The sequence below is a fragment of the Oryzias melastigma genome, linkage group LG15 (assembly GCF_002922805.2).
Source record: "Oryzias melastigma strain HK-1 linkage group LG15, ASM292280v2, whole genome shotgun sequence".
Classification (NCBI taxonomy): Eukaryota; Metazoa; Chordata; class Actinopteri; order Beloniformes; family Adrianichthyidae; genus Oryzias; species Oryzias melastigma.
Window position 1 is genome coordinate 5770134 of NC_050526.1, and position 19175 is coordinate 5789308.

General features: G+C 38.0%; 3 protein-coding genes across 6 annotated transcripts in view; 1 reads left to right on the forward strand and 2 right to left on the reverse strand.

Annotated features, from left to right (window-relative positions):
* Positions 1-6509, reverse strand: part of pgbd5 (piggyBac transposable element derived 5) — a 31516-nt gene extending 25007 nt beyond the window's left edge. For 2 of the 4 annotated variants that reach the window (XM_024297131.2, XM_024297130.2), the window contains exons 1-5: positions 6497-6509; positions 6299-6422; positions 4264-4294; positions 2142-2189; positions 1559-1986 (exon numbers count right to left, since the gene is read on the reverse strand). In XM_024297131.2, coding sequence (XP_024152899.1) covers positions 1559-1910 — 352 coding nt within the window. In that variant the 5' untranslated portion in view covers positions 1911-1986; positions 2142-2189; positions 4264-4294; positions 6299-6422; positions 6497-6509. Of the gene's footprint in view, positions 1-1558; positions 1987-2141; positions 2309-4263; positions 4295-6298; positions 6423-6496 lie in introns of those variants that run through there. The other 2 variants (XM_036215484.1, XM_036215483.1) reach the window with 2 other exon arrangements.
* cog2 (component of oligomeric golgi complex 2) lies at positions 3603-13473 on the forward strand. Its single transcript, XM_024297129.2, has 18 exons — positions 3603-3786; positions 4105-4266; positions 5282-5347; positions 5429-5509; positions 5753-5856; positions 6074-6182; positions 6282-6461; positions 6538-6662; positions 6793-6919; positions 6992-7131; positions 8797-8858; positions 8930-9081; positions 9182-9367; positions 10828-10900; positions 11022-11164; positions 12492-12631; positions 12716-12899; positions 13050-13473. The coding sequence occupies exons 1-18, from the start codon at positions 3730-3732 to the stop codon at positions 13146-13148; spliced, it is 2190 nt and encodes a 729-aa protein (XP_024152897.1). The 5' UTR covers positions 3603-3729; the 3' UTR covers positions 13149-13473.
* Positions 13474-15119: 1646 nt separating this feature from the next.
* Positions 15120-18249, reverse strand: agt (angiotensinogen). Its single transcript, XM_024296434.2, has 6 exons — positions 17684-18249; positions 17243-17600; positions 17027-17151; positions 16793-16947; positions 16556-16712; positions 15120-15647 (listed from the first exon to the last, which is right to left on the reverse strand). The coding sequence occupies exons 1-6, from the start codon at positions 18086-18088 to the stop codon at positions 15471-15473; spliced, it is 1377 nt and encodes a 458-aa protein (XP_024152202.1). The 5' UTR covers positions 18089-18249; the 3' UTR covers positions 15120-15470.
* Positions 18250-19175: the final 926 nt, after the last annotated feature.

Consider the following 19175-nt stretch of genomic DNA (forward strand, 5'->3'; position numbering starts at 1 on the left):
AAAAATAAAAAAGAAACGCCGAAATTAGCCAAGACAGCTAGCATGTAGCTGAAATTATAGCTAAACTCCAGAACAACCTAAAAAAATAAAAAAAGAAACGCCGAAATTAGCCAAGACAGCTAGCATGTAGCTGAAATATTAGCTAAACTCCAGAACAACCTAAAAAAATAAAAAAATGCCTAAATTAGCCAAAACAGCTAGCGTGTAGCTGAAAGATTAGCTGAACTCCAAAACAGTCTTAAAAAATTCAGTAAAACCCAAAATATTCCAAGAAGCTAGCAGAGTGGTAATTTTTTAAAACTTTAAACCTGTAACTTTTTAACAGTACAATGAATAAAAACAGGCAAGAATATTATTCCAGAATTAATCAACATAAACCTTAAATTACTTTCAATGTTTTACTCTCCATAAAAATATATTTTGTCAAAATTATACAAGTTAGAAATAAGTGTAAGATAATATCGGGCCATTAATAACAATAAATGTAAGTACCCGGAGGGCCTGATCCGGCCCCGGGACTTGACATGTGACATATGTTTCTTTTTCTTTCCTTAAATTACTGGTATATATATATATATTTTTTGCTGAAATACACAAAAAGAAATCCCTACTCTTATTAATGAAATTTTTCCAAAGCAATGGACACATTTGCAATTGTGTTTTTAGTCATTTGAATAAGTCAGCAGGAAGGGGGTTGAGTTATATCTGCCACAACCATATGTCGGTTTGGACTCAAAGCTGCAGCAGTCCATTGTGCCATAAAGGATGGCATTTCTGCATAATATTTTGCTTAATTATTAAAAAGTGTGTTTAGTGATGGACGAACATGATTTTTGAACATAGACGTTTCATTGGAAATAGTGGCTTAAACGCAAATATCCGATGGCGGTGTGATCGCAGCTTCGGAGCTAGCCTTCAATTAACCCTTTAACAGCGGAGCTTCAGTCTTTATGTTCTTTGATTTGATGTAACTTTTCAATTCCTTCAGAATCTACTGGAATTTTGTTGATTGTGTTAGCCGTTGTAAAGTTACAGTATGTTAAAGATTTTGTGTTCAAGCGTCACCGGTGACGCCTTAGGTGCTAAAGGGTTAATAATTACTATATCTAATGAATCAAATGTGACGTAAGTGTAGTTTGCTTTTGTTTGTTTTCTATTTTATAATCAATGCATTTCCTTTTTTCTGTAATGAGTTTGAAATATTTGTGTATTTTTTACAACCTATGCTTGAAATCAAACAATTAGTAATGTGGATTTGTGAATTGCATGTTTTCATAAATACATAAATACGTGTCATTATGAGACTAATCTGACCCCATACCTCACAACCCCCTGAAGCATGAACATGCATGCACAAGTCAGCATGGGGTGAAGTATCAAAGGCTAAACGTTTGTCATTATTTCATAACTGCTAATGCTGATGGGGGTGTCATGCATCTCACTAGCTGCACATGCATCAAAACCACACAGCTTGCAGTTCCATCCTGCATGACCTGAAAAACATGATCTCAACTTGCAGCCCAAAGCCTCGCCTGCATCAAGTGTCTCCTGCAGTTACCGTGAGTGTCATTGTAGGGCGGCACGGTGACATCCTGCAGGGTCTCCGTCCAGCCCTCCTCCTCCGCCTGCGTGTGGGACAGACAGCCCGGGGGACCCGCGCCGCTGTTCCCGCCACCGGCTCCATCCTTGCCGCCTCGCTTTGGATGATGATGATGATGCTGCGGGTTCTCCTCCTCTCCCACCTCGGCGATGCAGTTGTCGGAGTCGGAGTCTCCGGAGGTGCTGTAGAAGGGGTTGTCGCTACTGTCATCCCCGGACTCGCCGAACACGTCGTCGGATATCTGCAGGCTCTCGTACCGGGAGCGGGCCGCCTCCAGGAGAGACAGCGCCTTCCTCCCGCACTCCGCCATCGCTCTCGGTAGCGATGCTCCTCACCCGTTCTCCTCCTTACTGTCTCCTCCTCACTCTCTCACGGCTGGTCACGATCTGTGCGGAAGAGTGAACCCCACTGAATGCAGCGATTCCGGTTTTTTATTTTTTAATAAAAATGATTTGTGTTCCACCTGCTTCTGCGGAGCTTCTGCATCAAGAATACAGAAACAATTCTTCTTTACTGAGATTAAAGAAGTGGAGAAACCTACCGATAACGAAGGCAAACATCCAGCATCCGGGTTGAGTGGTGACCAATTCTGACGGAGGAAAAGGGAGTAAAGTAGTGGCTCTCTGCCGCTGCATCACCTGACACTAAAGCCCACAGCTCTCAACCAATCAGATTGCACTCTCCATCCCAAACCAGGAGAAGAGGTATGACCGTCAAGATATGGAGTTACGGAAGTGCCAAATAAATAAATAAATGTTTAACTCTATAAAATTGTCTTTTTTTGGTTGATTGATTTATCTAAAGCATGTGTCAAATTCAAGGCCCGGGGGCCAGATCCGGCCCTCCGGATAATTATATCTGGCCCTCCAGATCATTTTATTTTATTTTATTGTTATTAATGGCCTGATGTTATCTTGGGCTTATTTTGAACTTATATAATTTTGACAAAATTTATTTTTATGGAAACTAAAATTTTGAAAGTTGTTTAGGACTTAAGTTCATTTATTTTGGAATATAACACGTTCATTTTTTAATTAAATGCGTATGTTACTGCATTAATATTGATACACCTTAAAAGCATAATGCCATATATCTTCACTAGTATCCCTGACATTTATTCCAAAAAATAAGGCACCCTGGGATTTATTAGAGACAGGCGTTTATTCTATCGCAGACAGAATGGTGAGGGCTAATGGGTTCATTTTGTGGTGAAATTCATTCAAGAAATGTAAACAACAACACCAGATGAGTATTTTAGGACTTATTGAAGTCGAACGATTCAAACATTTTTTTTTTATTATATATATATTACTGGTAGGGCTGGCCGATACTGAGCATTTGGTTATCGATCATACACCAATCAATATCGCTAACATCAATATCAATATTGTTCATAAATGCGGTGGATGTTACATGAACCTCAAAATCTCAACTGTTTTTATTCGCTGTGAATGTTCTTTCGCAAGTTTTTCTTTTTAAAATTACTTGATAAAAAAACAGAACTTGAACAATATTTTCAATTAATTGGAAAATAGTTTAAAATAAAAACTCATTGAAATTGAACAAAAAGTGATGCAAAATAGTCAACAAACCAAAAGAAACAAGCAACTATGACATAAAAATAAATTAAAATGTTTCATGATAAAAAAAAAACTACTAGTAGAAATATAAGCAAATTGTAACTTCTAAGCCTTTAAATAGAACAGTAAAATAGGTGAAGAGTAACTTGTGAAAAACAGATTTAACACATTTAAATAGAGTGGAAATATTATTATATATTATCATATTATTTGTGTTTTTTTTTAACAAAATAAATAGTATATTAAAAAAAGTTTTAAAACATCACTTAAAAGTTCCATCAAGCAAAAATTAAAATATCAGTGTTGTGACAAAAGCTACACAACATTCACAACCTCTTTAAACCCAGCCATCATCAGTAGTTATGCACTGTATCTAAATTCCATCATCAACCTGCAGAGGGCGCTTTAGTCCTGAGGCGTCAGACTTTGTTCTTCTTCGTTGGTATTTGTGCCATGTTTGCGGAAGCTCGATTAGGAAAGCTAGCTCCTAGCTTGTCACTTTAATCAGTCAAAAATAAAGTATTCTTAGTTTTTATTCTAAAATCCAAAATGAATCTTCCAAAGGGACCCGATTCTCTTTGTTTTGATAAGGACGTCTTCATGAAGGTGAGGATTTGTTAGTCGCGTTTTAATACCTTGTAAGCTAGCATAAATGGGTTTTGTGATGGGAGCCTGACGATTAAATATCTGTTTAGACTTTAAAACATTCTGAATTATTAAATAAAGGTACTCGTTTTTATTGCTAGTGGTATAGAAAACAGTGTACACGAAACACAAATACTATTAACAATAGAATTGCTGTTTTCACAGTATGTCAGGTGCAGCTTTGCTCTGTAATATTTACTGTCACTGTGTCGTCGAATTTTGTCGCTAATAAATACGACCTAAAACGCCGTTCTTTAAGTTTGTTTATCCTGCGCTCAGGATGACTTTGACGTCGACCAGTTTGTGGCCGAGTGTCGAAAGCAGGTACAACTGGAGGAGATGAGAGAAGACCTGGAACTCTATTACAAGTTACTGAAAACGGCCATGGTGGAGCTCATCAACAAGGACTATGCAGACTTCGTTAATCTCTCCACCAACCTGGTGAGTTGTTCAGTCTGTTCTGCAAAACCTAGAACGAGAAAATTAATTAAGTAAAATGTATTAAATATATTAATATATATATATAAAACTAGTTGTTTGTTTTGGGGGTGTTCCTTCCAGGACCTGTTTTACACATATTTGTCTTAACTAACATATTCAACATAACACATTTAACTGTTAATATGGGAGAACCAGCTAAATACCAAAACATTATATTTATTTTTCAACTGTATGATTATGATATTTTCACCTACTGTGTTTATATATTTTTTCTTTCAAACTTACATTAGGGCTTTGAACTTTAATGCTTTAACACGTGCGATTAATCAAAAATAATGAATGCGTTATATTTAACTACACGTCGCGGAGAAACAGTCCTTCACTTTGCCTCGGCGGTTCAGGCTTCTACAGCGTGCGTTAAAACACTTCATTATAAATTATCCCCTTTAAATGATGGACACTTGATAAATGTAAACATTTCAGACGACAAAAATGAGGGAAACATTTTCTCTGTGGCTTGTTTTTGTTCAAAAGATTTCCGTTGATTTTTGTCGTTCTTGTTTGAAGATAAAAAAAAAAAAGAGTTGCATATTGTCATAAAAAATGCACTTGGTTAAAAATGGCAATTAATCATAACACAAAAGTGTGATCAATCTGATATTTTTTGTAATTGACAGCATTTATAAAAAATAAACAGCCTAAATGTGTCTGATTTCATATTGTGATTATTCACAGATCATATGTGCTGAGCAAACACTGACTAAAAAAATTACAGTATCGCGATTAATTTTTTTCCCTAAGTTTGCGATTAATTAGTTACATTTTTTTTAATCAATTCCCGGCTCTTATATATATATATATATATGCATATTCAAAGGTTCTCCTCAATGTTGTTTTTTTAGATAGAAAACTGTAACAATTACAAGTTTCTAAAATCCATTATTTATTGTTTTTAACTTTTACAGTGGATCTATTTAGTGAAGATGGGTGAATTTTTATCTCTTTTTCGTCTCAGGTGGGAATGGACAAAGCCCTTAATCAACTATCTGTGCCTTTAGGACAGTTAAGAGAGGAAGTCATGGTATGTATTATTAATAATTAATCTTTCAACAAGTCCTGTCTTAGTATTTATGTATATTTCTGTCTTTTCTTGCTCTATTAGAGCCTGCGGTCCTGTGTCAGTGAAGTAATACAGGCCATTGACAACCAGCTGTCCAAACAGGATGATCTACAAAAGAAAAAGGTTTACTGGCATATTTTGATTACATTTGTGATAAAACTCAATAATCCTTAAGTACAATTTTTGAGCATGTTTAGATTTCCTTATTACCTTTAAGTTAGCTTGCTTTTTTGTTGCTACATGTAATAAAATTAGTTTTTCTTTTTGGTTAACACACAAAAAATGCCTTTAATTTACTCAGCTTAATCATCTAATGAAAATAATTCAGTTTAAATATCTGCTTTTTTTCTTTTCTGTTCACGATAGGTTTGTGTTTTGAGGTTGATTCAAGTCGTTCGCTCAGTGGAGAAGATTGAGAAAATCCTCCACTCGCAGAACTCCAAAGAATCCAATTCTCTGGAACTCAGCAGGTGGGAACTCATAAAAACTGCTGTCAGTCAGTCCAGGAAATTGTACAATTTTACAGAAAGCTAAAATTCTATGACGTGGTCGATGCTAGAAAATTACAGTTAAATTGCTTGAGTAAAGGCGTAGTTTGCAGCTTTTCTTTGTTGCTGTTAAAAAATGTAAGAACTTAGTAATAAACATCATTACAATGTTTTGACTAATAAGTCTTTGTGCACACAGTCCTTTATTAGCAGGTCAGATTCTGGAACGGATCGCCACAGAATTCAACCAACTCCAGTTCCATGCTGTGCAAAGCAAAGGAATGCCCCTTCTGGATAAAGTCAGACCAGTAAGCAGCAGTTGAGGAAATTAATAAAGAGTATCCATCTAATAACAACTTGATTTGTCTCAAAAAGAACCCTCCGCCATGTCGTATTTGCTCTGACAGCGTATTGCAGGGATCACCTCCATGCTGCAGCAGTCGCTTGAGGGTCTGTTGATCGAGGGCCTGCAGACGTCCAACGTGGACATGGTGCGTCACTGCCTGAGGACGTACGCCACCATCGACAAGACTCGAGACGCTGAAGCTCTGGTGGGACAAGTTCTCGTCAAACCTTACATGGATCAGGTAAACATCTTCTTTACAACAGCAGTCAAACTGACTGTTTTCTGGAATAAAATCTGAGGGTCTGTGCTGTTCTCAGGTGATAAATGAGGAGGCGGTGAAGTCCAGCCCGAATGGACTCCAGCTGATGTACTCCAGACTGTTGGAGTTTGTTCCTCTTCACTGCAGACAGCTCAGAGAAGTGACTGGAGGAACGATATCCAGGTGATCAAGAAATCATCTAAAGCATTTCGTTCTTCTGTGATTATTTGAATCTGTAACAGTTGTTTTTCCACTATTATGCATCATTTACTAATACGTTTTCTATTTTTTTACCAAATGTTCTACTCTTCAGTGATAAAGCCGACACAGTGCCGGGTTATGATTTCCTGGTGAACTCTGTGTGGCCAGAGATGATTAAAGGAATAGAAGAAAGGCTGGCGTACATCTTCAACCCCGGAAACCCGGATATTTTCTTTGAGGTACAGCTGCAGTGACTGAAGTGCTTTTAGATTGAGCTGATTATGAATGTTTGAATGTTGTTGTTTTTCTAGCGGTACAGCGTAACGATTGAGTTTGTGCGGCGGTTTGAGAGGCAGTGCAGCTCGCAGGCCAGCGTGAAGAGGCTGAGGGTTCACCCCTCGTACACCAGCTTCCACAACAAATGGAACCTACCCGTTTACTTTCAGCTACGGTAAAGACTGCATTTTTAATCATTTCACTTTTTATGCAATTTTTGTTTTGAATAGATCATTGTTGTTCAGCCTACTTTATTAAAAGAAATCTTATACCAAGTGTTAAAATGTGTGCAAATTTTAATGAAAATTCTACAAATATTGATTTTTTTTTCTTCTAAAAAATATGCAGTTATCTCTCTTAGGCAGGAGTGTCAAACCCAACCGAACACGATAAAAAATATTGAATACATAAAAAAATGAAATTTGAAATTTTTTAAAAATGTAACTATGGAATATTATTCCATAACAAATCAACCTAAATATTAAAAAAATGTAAATTTTTTGCTCAACATAAAATATATATTCTGTCAAAAATTGGGATGTTACAAGATAACATTGTGCCATTAATAATAATAATAATATAAAATGATCTCAGGGGCCGGATGTTAGTGTTACCACAAACGATTATTTTAATAGTTGACTAATCACTGATTATTTTCTTCCGATTAGTCTACTAATCGGCTCATGCGCAAACTGGATGTAAAGCACAAATCTTAACCATCATTAGCTTTCAACTAACTAAAAACTAGATATGTAGCATTACCTGGGATAATGCTAGTGTGAATGCTGTAAGAGGAATTTAGCCACTGAAGATGCTAGTGCTGATAGCTGAAGATGCTGAGATTTATTGCTAAAAACGCTAAAGTCAATAGCTGAAAACACTGAAGTTGATAGCTAGCTAAAATACTGTATTAGTTAAATGCCAAATTAGCCTAAAAAACTGAAAAAGAGCCTAAATTAGCCATAACAGCTAGCATGTCGCTGAAATGCTAGCTAAACTCCAAAATAGCCTAAACAAAAGCCTAAGTTAGCCAAAATAGCTACCATGTAGCTAAAATATTAGCTACGCTATAAAACCCTGAAAAAACCTTAATAAATGCCAAAATAGTGTAAAAAGCTAGCATAATACCATTATAACTTTGAACTTTACTACACTCTGACTCTATATAATATAAAGTAATGACTAATCGACTATTTTAATAGTTGATTAGTCGATTAATAGCATGAAAAGACAAGATAGTGGTAGCCAATCAAAGCCATTTTTAACAGAGAACGTAGTGTTTTATAGTTAAAGATCCACTCTGATGAAAATTATGTTTTTTAATGAGTCCTTGTGGCATTTTCTTGGTGATAGGAGTTATATTAAGAAAATTTATCTCAAGATTGCTCTGTGTCTGTGGTCCTGCACAGAATTTTCTACTGAACTGCTCTGCAGAAACTCTGTCCAAGAAAACAACTCTTTTTTTCTTTTATTTTGGATAAAAACCATTTAAATATAATTAAAAGACCACTGGGAATGCTAGATCAGAAGATGATCAGAGTGGGTCTTTCAGGCTTTGACGGATTGATCCGCACAACAAAAAAGAACAAAGTTATCTGCTGCTTGGGATTTTTCCACCGCCCCCACAGACCCACGCACAGCGTAAAGCACAAAAACATACATGACTCTGCGTCAACCCAAAGGTCTTTTGGCCGCATTTCACAACCCCCTCCGTACCGCTTTTCCCAGCACTCAAAAATTTCCAACGCCTGTTTCGAGCATGATTGTGTTTAAAAAGGAAACTGTCACACACTGTTCTGAATAACACTCATTTGTTGTTGTTGTTTTTGTTTTTTTGTAGGTATAAGGAAATAGCAGGACGCCTGGAAAACTCCATAAGTGATGGATTAGAGGCAGCATCAGGTAGGCCTTTATGATCCACCACACGTTTACCAGATGAAATCATCACAATAATCAAGTTTTGTCTTTTTTAGCTGGAAGCACGTATCATCTTCAGGTGTCTGAAGTGTTGTGGTCCTGTTTGTTGAAGTGTTGGGCAGATAAAGTGTATCTGCCTCCTTTGACCCATCGCTTTTGGAAGCTCACGCTCCAGTTGTTTTCGCGGTATGCCCAGTTCCTCGATGAGGTAAACTTTCTGCTCATAAAAACACAACAATGCAATTATTAATAATCACCATTTAAAAAAATACCTCTATAACACAAACTAATTTTAAATTTGTGGTTAGGTGTTGACAAAGACTCCTCCCACTGAGGGGCCAAAGGAGCCGGTGAGGCCTCTGCCCAGCTCGGCCTCCTCCACGTCCAGCCGCACTTCCATGGATGACGGCGGCAGTGAGAGCGGAAGCCCGGCTTCTCTGTCCACCAAACAGCTGGTTCACATCGCCGCTGATGTGCAGAAGCTGCAGGACCAGGTGGAGGCACACAAAAAAATGAATTTATTGTTCGTTAAAAATAATAGTTCTTTCTAGTTTTTAAAAATTGTTGAATACAAACATAAATTATGTTATCTTTTACGGATGTGGATCGTTATTGAAGTGGCAATCCGATTCAATTCACAGATCGAACCACGAATATTACAGTTTAATATAATATAGCTGTATAGTTGCTATAAACTTCAGTCTCATTTTTTTCTACTAGAACAAAACACACAAAACAGGAATCTTCACCAAGACTTTATTTTAAGGTCATTTACTTCCGCTGACAGTCTTAGGCTTACTTTCAGTTTATAAACTTAAAATCCAGCATTATTTAGCATTTTAGAGCAATAAATACATTTTTTCCCCCAGAATGTATTTTTTCTACTCTACTATATTTATAAAGATTGTGAATCTATGATTATGGATATCACAAATATATTACAAAAATGCTCGTATTTTTGGGAACAGATCTGACAAAAAAGTAGATCCCCAAAAAGCAGAAAAAGTGGGTAGAAAATGTCATAAAATACTCACCAAGACACATATGTCAAAGTCAAGGCCCGGGGGCTGAATCCAGCCCTCCAGATCATTTTATTTTATTGTTATTAATGGCCCGATGTTATCTTGCACTAATTTCTAACTTGTATAATTTAAACAAACATTTTTTTGGGGGGGGGGAAGTAAAATATTGAAAGTTAAGTTGATTTATTCTGGAATAATATTCCTGCCTGTTTTTATTCATAATTATGTTAAAAAGTTACAGTATAAAAAAATGCCATTCTGTGAGCTTTTTGGACTATTTTGGCATCTACTAAGATTTTTTGGCTATTTTGAAGTTTAGCTAATATTTTAGCTACATGCTAGCTGTTTTGGCCAATTTAGGATATTTTTTTTTGAAGTTTTTTAGGCTGTTCTGGAGTTAGGCTAATATTTACACCCTACCTATTTTGGCTCATTTAGGCTTTTAAAAAAAGTTTTTTAGGCTATTTTGAAGTTTAGCTGTTTTTTCAGCTAACTTTAAAAAAAATTTTAGGCTAATTTGGCAATCAGCTAATATTTTAGCTGGCTATCAGCTTCAGCATTTTCAGCTGTTAGCTTGAGTGATTTCAGCTACAGCGTTTTTAGCTATCAATTTCAGCACTTTCAGCTATCAGCACTAGAATCTTCAGCACCAAATTCAGCTTACAGCATTCACATTAACATTTTTGCAGGTAATGCTATATATTTAGACCATAATAAAGTTGAAAAGTTACGTTTTTTTTCTGTTTTTCTTTATAGTTTTTCTATTCAGCCCGCAACCTAAGATATGTTTTGGATTTTGGCCCCCTGTGCGATTGAGTTTGACACCCCTGCTCTATGATGTTAATAGCAGCAGAGAGGATAAATGAATGAGATTTAAAGAACCAATGTTTGTCCTGGTTTGTGTTAACACACCAAAACTAATGTGTATTTAGATCCCACAACTATCGGAGATGGTCAGGCAACGACTAGAAGCCATTGGATTCAAGAACTTTAGTGTTGTTGAAGGTAAGTTTTGTACGAGCCATTTTAGGGTCTTTATAGAAAGTTCAAACATAAAAACTCTATTGGTTTCTTTTGTCATTATTTGAGCTCCTCTTTGACTTAAATTAGCATTCTTCTCTATCAGACGCCCTAGCAGACTCCAAGTCTTGCTTGTCGAGCAGCATCCCCTCCCTGAACACCAGGATGACGCAGCATCTGACCGAACGCTGCTGCCGCTTCCTGAAAAGTGCATCTGAGGTCCCACGTCTGTACCGCAGGACTAATAAAGTAAGCAGATCATGTTTCTCCCCCTATTTCATTATGTGACATGAGGATGATGTCTGTTGTTCTCTGAATTGCATTACCCTGAAAGCCATTAATTTGTAATGAGGGGCTCATTTTTCCAGATTAACAAATATATTATGATGATAAATACTGCTATAATGTTTTAATAAACTACTTCTCTTTAGGTGTGACAGAGCTCTATAGGATGTTCAGCTCACAACTAGTGCTGCCACAAATGATTAATTAATATTCCACTAATCTTGATTATTTTTTTCAGAATTAGTCGACTAATCGGGTCATGTGCAAACTGGATGTGAAGCACAGATCTTAACCATCATTAGCTTTTAACGAAAAACTAGATATTTAGCATTACTTGGGAGTATGAATGCTGTAAGCTGAATTTGCAGCTGAAGATTATAGTAGCTGAAAACGCTGAAGCTGATAGCCAGATAAATTATTTAAATGCCAAATTAGCCTAAAAAATGAAAAAATGTCTAAGTTAGTCAAAACAGCTAGCATGCAGCTGAAATATTAGCTAAACCCCAAAATAGCTTAAAAAACAAAAAAAAGCCAAAGTTACCCAAATAAGCTAGTATGTAGCTGAAATATTAGCTATAATTCAAAATAGCCTAAAAAACAAAAAAAAGCCAAAGTTACCCAAATAAGCTAGTATGTAGCTGAAATATTAGCTATAATTCAAAATAGCCTAAAAAACAAAAAAGCGAAAGTTGGCCAAAACAGCTAGTATGCAGCTGAAAAATTTGCTAAAATCCAAAATAGCCTAAAAACAAAAAAAGCATAAGTCAGTCAAAGCAGCTAGTATGTAGCTGAAGTATTAGCTAAACTCCAGAATAGCCTTAAAACAAAAACAAAAAAGCCTAAGTTAGCCAAAATAGCTAGCATGCAGCTGAAATATTAGCTGAAGTCCAAATTAGCCTAAAAAAGCGTTAATAAATTCCCAGAAAGTCCAAAAAGCTAGCATAATACCATGATAACTTTCAACTTTATTACACTCCAACTTCGTTATATTATAAAGTAACGACTAATCAACTATTAAATTAGCTGTTGACTATTTTGATAGTCGACTGGTCAACTAATCGCTGCAGCCCTACTCACAACGCAAACTGATCTTAGAATTTAATTTTAAAATAACTCAAGTTTAATGATGAGCAAAAAAAAGGGGCGAAAAGATAAAAAAAAAATAAAATTTAAAGCTATTTTGTTGTATGAACACACCATTAAGGATGACATGAAACTCTATTAAAACTCTCAAAGATCATTGAACAAAAAGGGATAATTTTTTCTTACCTTTAACTCTCCCTTCTCACAGGATATGCCGGTCCGTGCATCTGCATACATGGACAACGCGTTGCGGCCCCTCCATCAGCTGTTGACCGACTCCACAGGGTTGGTCACCCCCGTAACAGCACAAGCGTGGCTGCGGGTGGTGTTGTCCGACTGCACGCAGAAGTGAGCTCCAATACACAGTCTGTAAACCCACTTTCACAATGACTCTTGCAGAGTTATAAAAGTGGATTCTCTTCTCTTCTTTAGATATTATGAGACCATATCAGAGGTGCTGAGCTCAGTGAGAAAGATGGAAGAGAGCTTAAAGCGCTTGAAGCAGGCCAGAAAGGGTGCAGCTGCAACCACAACAGCAGGAGCAAACGGGGGACCCACGGATGACACCAAGATTCGACTTCAGCTGGCTCTGGATGTGGAATACTTGGGGGAACAGGTAGGTTTAAGGGCAAAAACGAACATAGAAAGATGTTTTTTAAAACTCAATAATGTTAAATATTATAAATACTACAGGTACTTCTGCTATTGCTCTATGGTTATTTTTTTTATTAAAACTGACTTGTGATTTCTCTCTCTGCTGCCTCAGATCCAGAAAATGGGTTTTCAGCCAGAGGACATCTCCATGTTCTCCACTTTAATGGATCTTGTCAAAGAAGCCCGGGAACTTGCAGAACAGAACCAGTAAAAATGTGAACCCAGTGACTGAAACCTCTCACTCTGCTCTGGTAAAATAGTTTAAAGAACTGACAGGTGGAGAGTTGAAGAGCCAACACTACTGAATCTTTATGCAAACCTCAGAGACTCTGAAGAAACGTTTGAAGATGAATTGTGGAATGTAATGTGGGTAAAAAGAACGCATGGGACAATATAGTATACTACTATGTGGGGAAAAAAACTTCTATGTACTGATGTTGAGCTGGAATATTGTGCTGTAAATGGAGAATGTCAGAGCGTTGTTGTCTCTCACATCTGATATTTGTCTAAAAATAAATACTTATTTGTGACAAAAATTAAGTTTTAACTAAAAAATAAATCATAGAAACGGCCTCTGCTTCGTCCCAAATTGCTAGCTCCGCCTCCATAACAGAATGTTGGCTCCGCCTCTGTCACAAAATAGGTTTGTCTGAGATCATGCAAACGCACGCAGTGCTGCGCAGATTACCGAGACTGCGGTGCATCTTGGGTAGTTTTGACTCTGACGTCACCTGTCAATTTTCTTAAAAAATATCGTGAGAAAGAGGCGGTGCAAATGGAAATCTGGTGCTGTGCTGGCTGCAAGCCGCCTTGATGACTACCGAACAATGCATTGTGGGAAACGGTGTTCTGACAGTTCTTGTACTTTGACGTGATGCTGTACAGAAATAACTGACCCTAAATCTGCATATTTTTAAACTCTCTCTGGAAAATTGTGAATCACTGATGTAAAAACAAACCAGATTTCAAATCATCTGTGGCTTTTAAAAGTTAATTTTAATTTATTTATTTCTCTGGGATAGTGGACAATAAAATTGTTATTTTTCATCTGTTGTACGCGGACAGATGCTGAACATTACTATAAAAAAACGTAATAGATAAGTTCATACTAAGGAGGAAAGGTACTTTAAAATTCAATCGTATATTAAGAACAACCCCCAACTCCCTGTTCTCATATAGTGTCGCTGTTCGCCTTCATCTTAGGCGTGTTTCCCCGCCTGGTCTCGCCGACGTTACAGGCGAGGGGCGAGAGATCTCAAACACACCTAAAGCTGGCTCCGCCTCCGTCATAAAATACTGTTATTGCCCGTCACAGAAATACGTCTCTATTCTTGGGGGGGAAAAAAAAAAAGAAAAAAGTCCAGTGACGGCTGATTTGACCACAGAAATGAAAACAGCAGCTCATTTGAATGCAGCTAATTAAAAAAATCTTACGAACTCTTAAATTTAACTTGAAGAAATGTGTAGGAACCCTGTATTACAATATGTACCAGACAGACAATTGTCTGCAAGTGATTGCAATTCTCCTTAACTCTCATGCTCTCTTATGGGGTCCAGATGACCCCATCCTTATATTGATATGTGATCCCTCCCATGACAAAGATGGATTGGATTTTATGTCTTTCTTGGACACCAGTGAAGATAAGAAATCCTTGAAACAAAAATGTTCCGTGTGCTGTCTTGTGGAATCCAGATGACCCCACTTTTAATGTAAACATGCCTTGAATAGCACAAGGGTTACAACGCAATAAATGAAACCTGTTGGCACTTGTCAAACGCGGCCCATAGAGTGGCAATTTGCTTTTTTGGGGGTGATTTTAGCTCTTATTTTTTTCAAATTGCACATGTAGTTAGTTACATAGTGAACGTTTGGTTAAGACAGACCCTTTAAATTTATTATTACCAGTACTGAGTCAAAATTAATGTTTAAACTGTAAGTTATCTATTTATTCGATGCATTTTTCTATATAAATTGACTTAATTATTGCAGTCGTCCATTGCAGGGTTTCAAACCAATGAAAGTCTACTATTTGGTGCCGTTATCACAGGTACAATACTTATACAGTATGTGCTCCATTTGAGTTTTACTTCATGAATGTTAACGGACTCTCCATTGAATCACATGACCAGAGCTCTCTCTATTCTTTTCACCAGTTTCTCTTTAAGTAATTCCAAAAATGACTTTCAGTGTTCAAAATCCATTTATTTTTGCAATTGCAAATCAAAGCGAAACAAAATAAAAATTATGAAATATACAAGCTTTTCCATCACAAAAGATGACCGTTACCAATCCTAGTGGAAAATACAGTACAAAACTCTGCAAATAAAATTTACTGCAAAAGAAATAAACTACATTTTCAGCTGACTGGAGAATAGCCTCCAGTGAGGTAATGTTTTAAATACTGACTTAACAACCTCACAATCATTACAAAATATTAAAAGCTAATTCCTGCAGAAATATAAGCTATAGACTTTATAATTTAATAATAATTAAATATAGTTAGTTGAGTATTTGTCATCCTGCTACGCATCTTCAAAGTGAGGGGTTGGTGATCCTGCCCAGGAGGAGAATGGCGTTGTTGTATCCTTCAATGACGGAGAAGAAGAACGGTCTGTTGAATGACAGTCTCAGAGGGACGCCTGCTGCTTCTTTCTCGTCTTCAGGTTCTGCTCCTTCTTCCGACAAGTCTAACCGCACCGTGTTTACAGCCTGAGGGCAGAACAAACACATTTTTGGTGATGCACACTAGGGCTGCCACGATTAGTCGACTAATCGATGACTAATCGACTATTAAAATACTCAACGACTAATTTAATAGTCGGTTAGTCGTTACTTTATATTATAGTCAGAGTGTAGTAAAGTTGAAAGTTATAATGCCATTATGCTAGCTTTTTGGACTATTTTGGTATATATTAATTTTTTTAAGGCTTTTTTGGAATTTAGCTAACATCTTAGCTACATATTAGCTTTTTTGGCTAATTTAGGATTTTTTTCAGTCTCTTAGGCTAATTTTGAGTTAAGCTAATATTTCAGGTGCATGTTAACTATTTTGGCTAATTTTGGATTTTTTCGGTTTTTTAGGCTATTTCAGAGTTCAGCTAATATTTCAGCTGCATGCTACCTATTTTGGGTAATTTAGGTTTCTTTATCCCAGTTTTTAGGCTAATTTGGAGTTTAGCTAATATTTCAGCTGCATGCTAGCTATTTTGGCTAATTTGGGCTTCTCTTGTTTAGCTAATGTTTTAGCTGCATGCTAGATATTGTGGCTAACTTTCATTTTTTTAGGCTAACTTAGCATTTAACTAATATTTTAGCTGGCTTTCAGCTTCAATGATTTCAGCTATCAATTTCAGCATCTTTAGCTATCGATCTTAGCTTACAGCATTCACACTAGCATTATCGCAGGTAATGTGATATAACTATTTTTTGGTTAGTTTTAAGCTAATGATGGTTAAGATGTGTGCTTAACATCCAGTTTGCACATGACCCGATTGGTCAACCACTCTGAAAAAATAATCGGTAATTAGTCAACTATTAAAATAATCGTTTATGACTGCACTAATGAACACATACATACACATGAGGCTTTGCAAAATTCCCCCTTTTAAGAAATTTACCTTATCTATGCTGAAAGGTGTGATGTTGCTGAGCTGGCTGAACTCGGCCTCAGAGCCCAACAACTTGGCCTCGATTTCTGGGCTCATGTTGGTCAGCAGGTCGTTCAGGTCGTTCACAGAAGACGTGGAGAGCTTCGGGAGTGACAGCTCCAATGGACTAGTGAATAATAGATTATTTCAATTAAATATCTGAACAAAAACAGAATTAAAGGTGTCCCATAAAAGAAAAGTACTCACCCTTCTTGAAGGTTCTGATGCCAGGCAGAAAAAACATTCATGTGCAGATTTCCTTCTGTCTCGATGTTGTTGAGGTTGACTCCTTCATGAGGCAGAACCAGCAGCATGTAGGCTTGTTTGGTCAGAGGCAGTTTCAGAACCGTGCATCTCTTCAACTTCAGATTGGCAAAACAAAAATATATCCGTTGAAGTCCTGCGTGAAAGCAACTACTAATTTCCTGCACTGCTTCTTACCTTATCGTTCAGGTAGTGGTAGCGGCCTGTGCGCGTCATCATTGGAGTCATCACTGTTGTTGTTGCATTCAAGTAAAACTCCTGCAGGGAAGTCTTCTCGGGCTGGAAGGCTGTTTTCCACTTCCCTGTGAGAATAAGGTGGTAAATGTGTTGCAAAAAGATTGAAAGTATATCTGAAATGTAATAATTGTCAAATTAAAGCCAACAGAGACTAACCTTGGAAGTTGAAGGAGGAGAGGAACAAAATGTTGCTGCTGGGATTGAGGTCTCCGAAGACGTTCCTCAAGTTTCCATCTGACGTTTTCTCCACAAAACTGTTCACTAAAGTCTCCGCCTCCTGGGGGTTGGAGAAGTCCACTCCTCTGATAAATGAGGAGTCGGAGAAGTCCTGTGTTCCTTGGATAAAATCCCTTGATAGCTGAGCATCCTTGCGAGCGAAGGCCCAGACTTGGGTGGTAATTTTCTCTTCGGGTCCACTGAAAGAATGAATGTTCTGCAGGGTGCCGAGAACTTTGTGTCCATCCACTATGGACAAACATTCCTCTCTGACGATGTCACTCAGGCCTAGAAGACTCTGAAGAGGAAAAAACAGGTTTATTATGTAAAATAAACTCTAAAGAATGATCTTTATTGTGAGAAAAAAGCAAAGTCAAGTACCAGAAAAAAGCTTGCCGTCGTCTTGGAAGCTCCCAGGTAGAAACTAAATAGAGACTCACACGTGTTGACGGGAGAAAAGAGGGTGTTTTTGCTGCTCTGCATCTTGCTGAGAGCAAGATACATTCTCAGGCCGAGTGGGTTCAGCAGCTCAGCCAGAAAGGCCGTCCTTTCAGTGATGTTCTGTCGATTCACTTTTGATGGGTCCCTGTTGTCTGGTGTCAAGACTTCACTGTCAAGGGGGCTGACGGGGAGTGTTTCCAGAGGCTTGCTCATCTGGTTCTTCAGGGTCTCACAGCTGACATTATCAGCAGCAAACAGATAGAAGGGGTGAACGTAGACCCGGTTGGCTCTCGACAAGCAGCAGCATAGAAGAACGACTAGAAGAGGTGCCTGTAGTCTCCGCATTTTGCTTTAGGTTGTTTTTCTCTCAAATCTGTATGGGGGAGAAATGCATTGGGATGAGTCGCTTCTTCACAAGCTCAAAGTTTAAAATGTACAAAAATTCTATCTATCCTCTTCCGCTCATCCGGGACCGGGTCATGGGGGCAGCAGTCTAAGCAAAGATGCTCAGACTTCCCTCTCTCCGGCCACTTCCTTCCTCTCCTCTGGGGGGACCCCGAGGCGTTCCGAGGCCAGCTGAGAGACGGAGTCTCTCCAGCGTGTCCTGGGTCTTCCCTGGGGCGTCCGCCCAGTGGGACATCCCCGGAAGACCTCTCCAGGGAGGCGTACGGACCAGATGCCTGGGTCACCTCAACTGGCTCCTCTCAATGTGGAGGAGAAGCAGATCTACTCTGAGCTCCGGATGACCGAGCTTCTCACCCCATCTCTAAGGGAGCGCCCAGCTACCCTCCGGAGAAAACTCATTTCAGCCGCTTGTACTCGGGATCTCGTTCTTTCGGTCATGACCCAGAGCTCAAGACCATAGGTGAGTACGGGGACAAAGATCAACTGGTAAATTGAGAGCTTTGCCTTCTTACTCAGCTCTTTTTTCACCACAACAGACCATTGCAGCGACCGCAAAATGGCGGACGCCACTCCAATCTGCCTGTTGATCTTTACAAAAAATGTCCCCATAAATCTGGCTGAGTCTGGTTTGAATTTTCATTCGGGATGACCGGGCACTAAGTGGTCACTGATCGATTGATCTTTGTTTTCCCTCCTGTTGATCAGTACATGAGAGCAAACCCTTTTGCCGTCTCAGCTAAAACTGATTCAAACATTACTGAAAGTGACTACGTGTAGTTTTGATACCTGGCACCAGTGCTGAACTTTTTTCTTGGTTAATAAAAGCAACCAGCAACATTTAGCTTTGGACCCCCTTAAAATACCAGTAGGCATCAGTTTTTCTGATTGGACCTAAATACATGGAAATAACAGCCAACTTTCTTTTTTTTTTGTTATTTTAAAGTATTTTAAAGCAAACACATTCTCACAGGCTCATCCTTATCAAAAAGAAAAAAAGTACATTTCCTTCAAACATGGGGACGTGCGG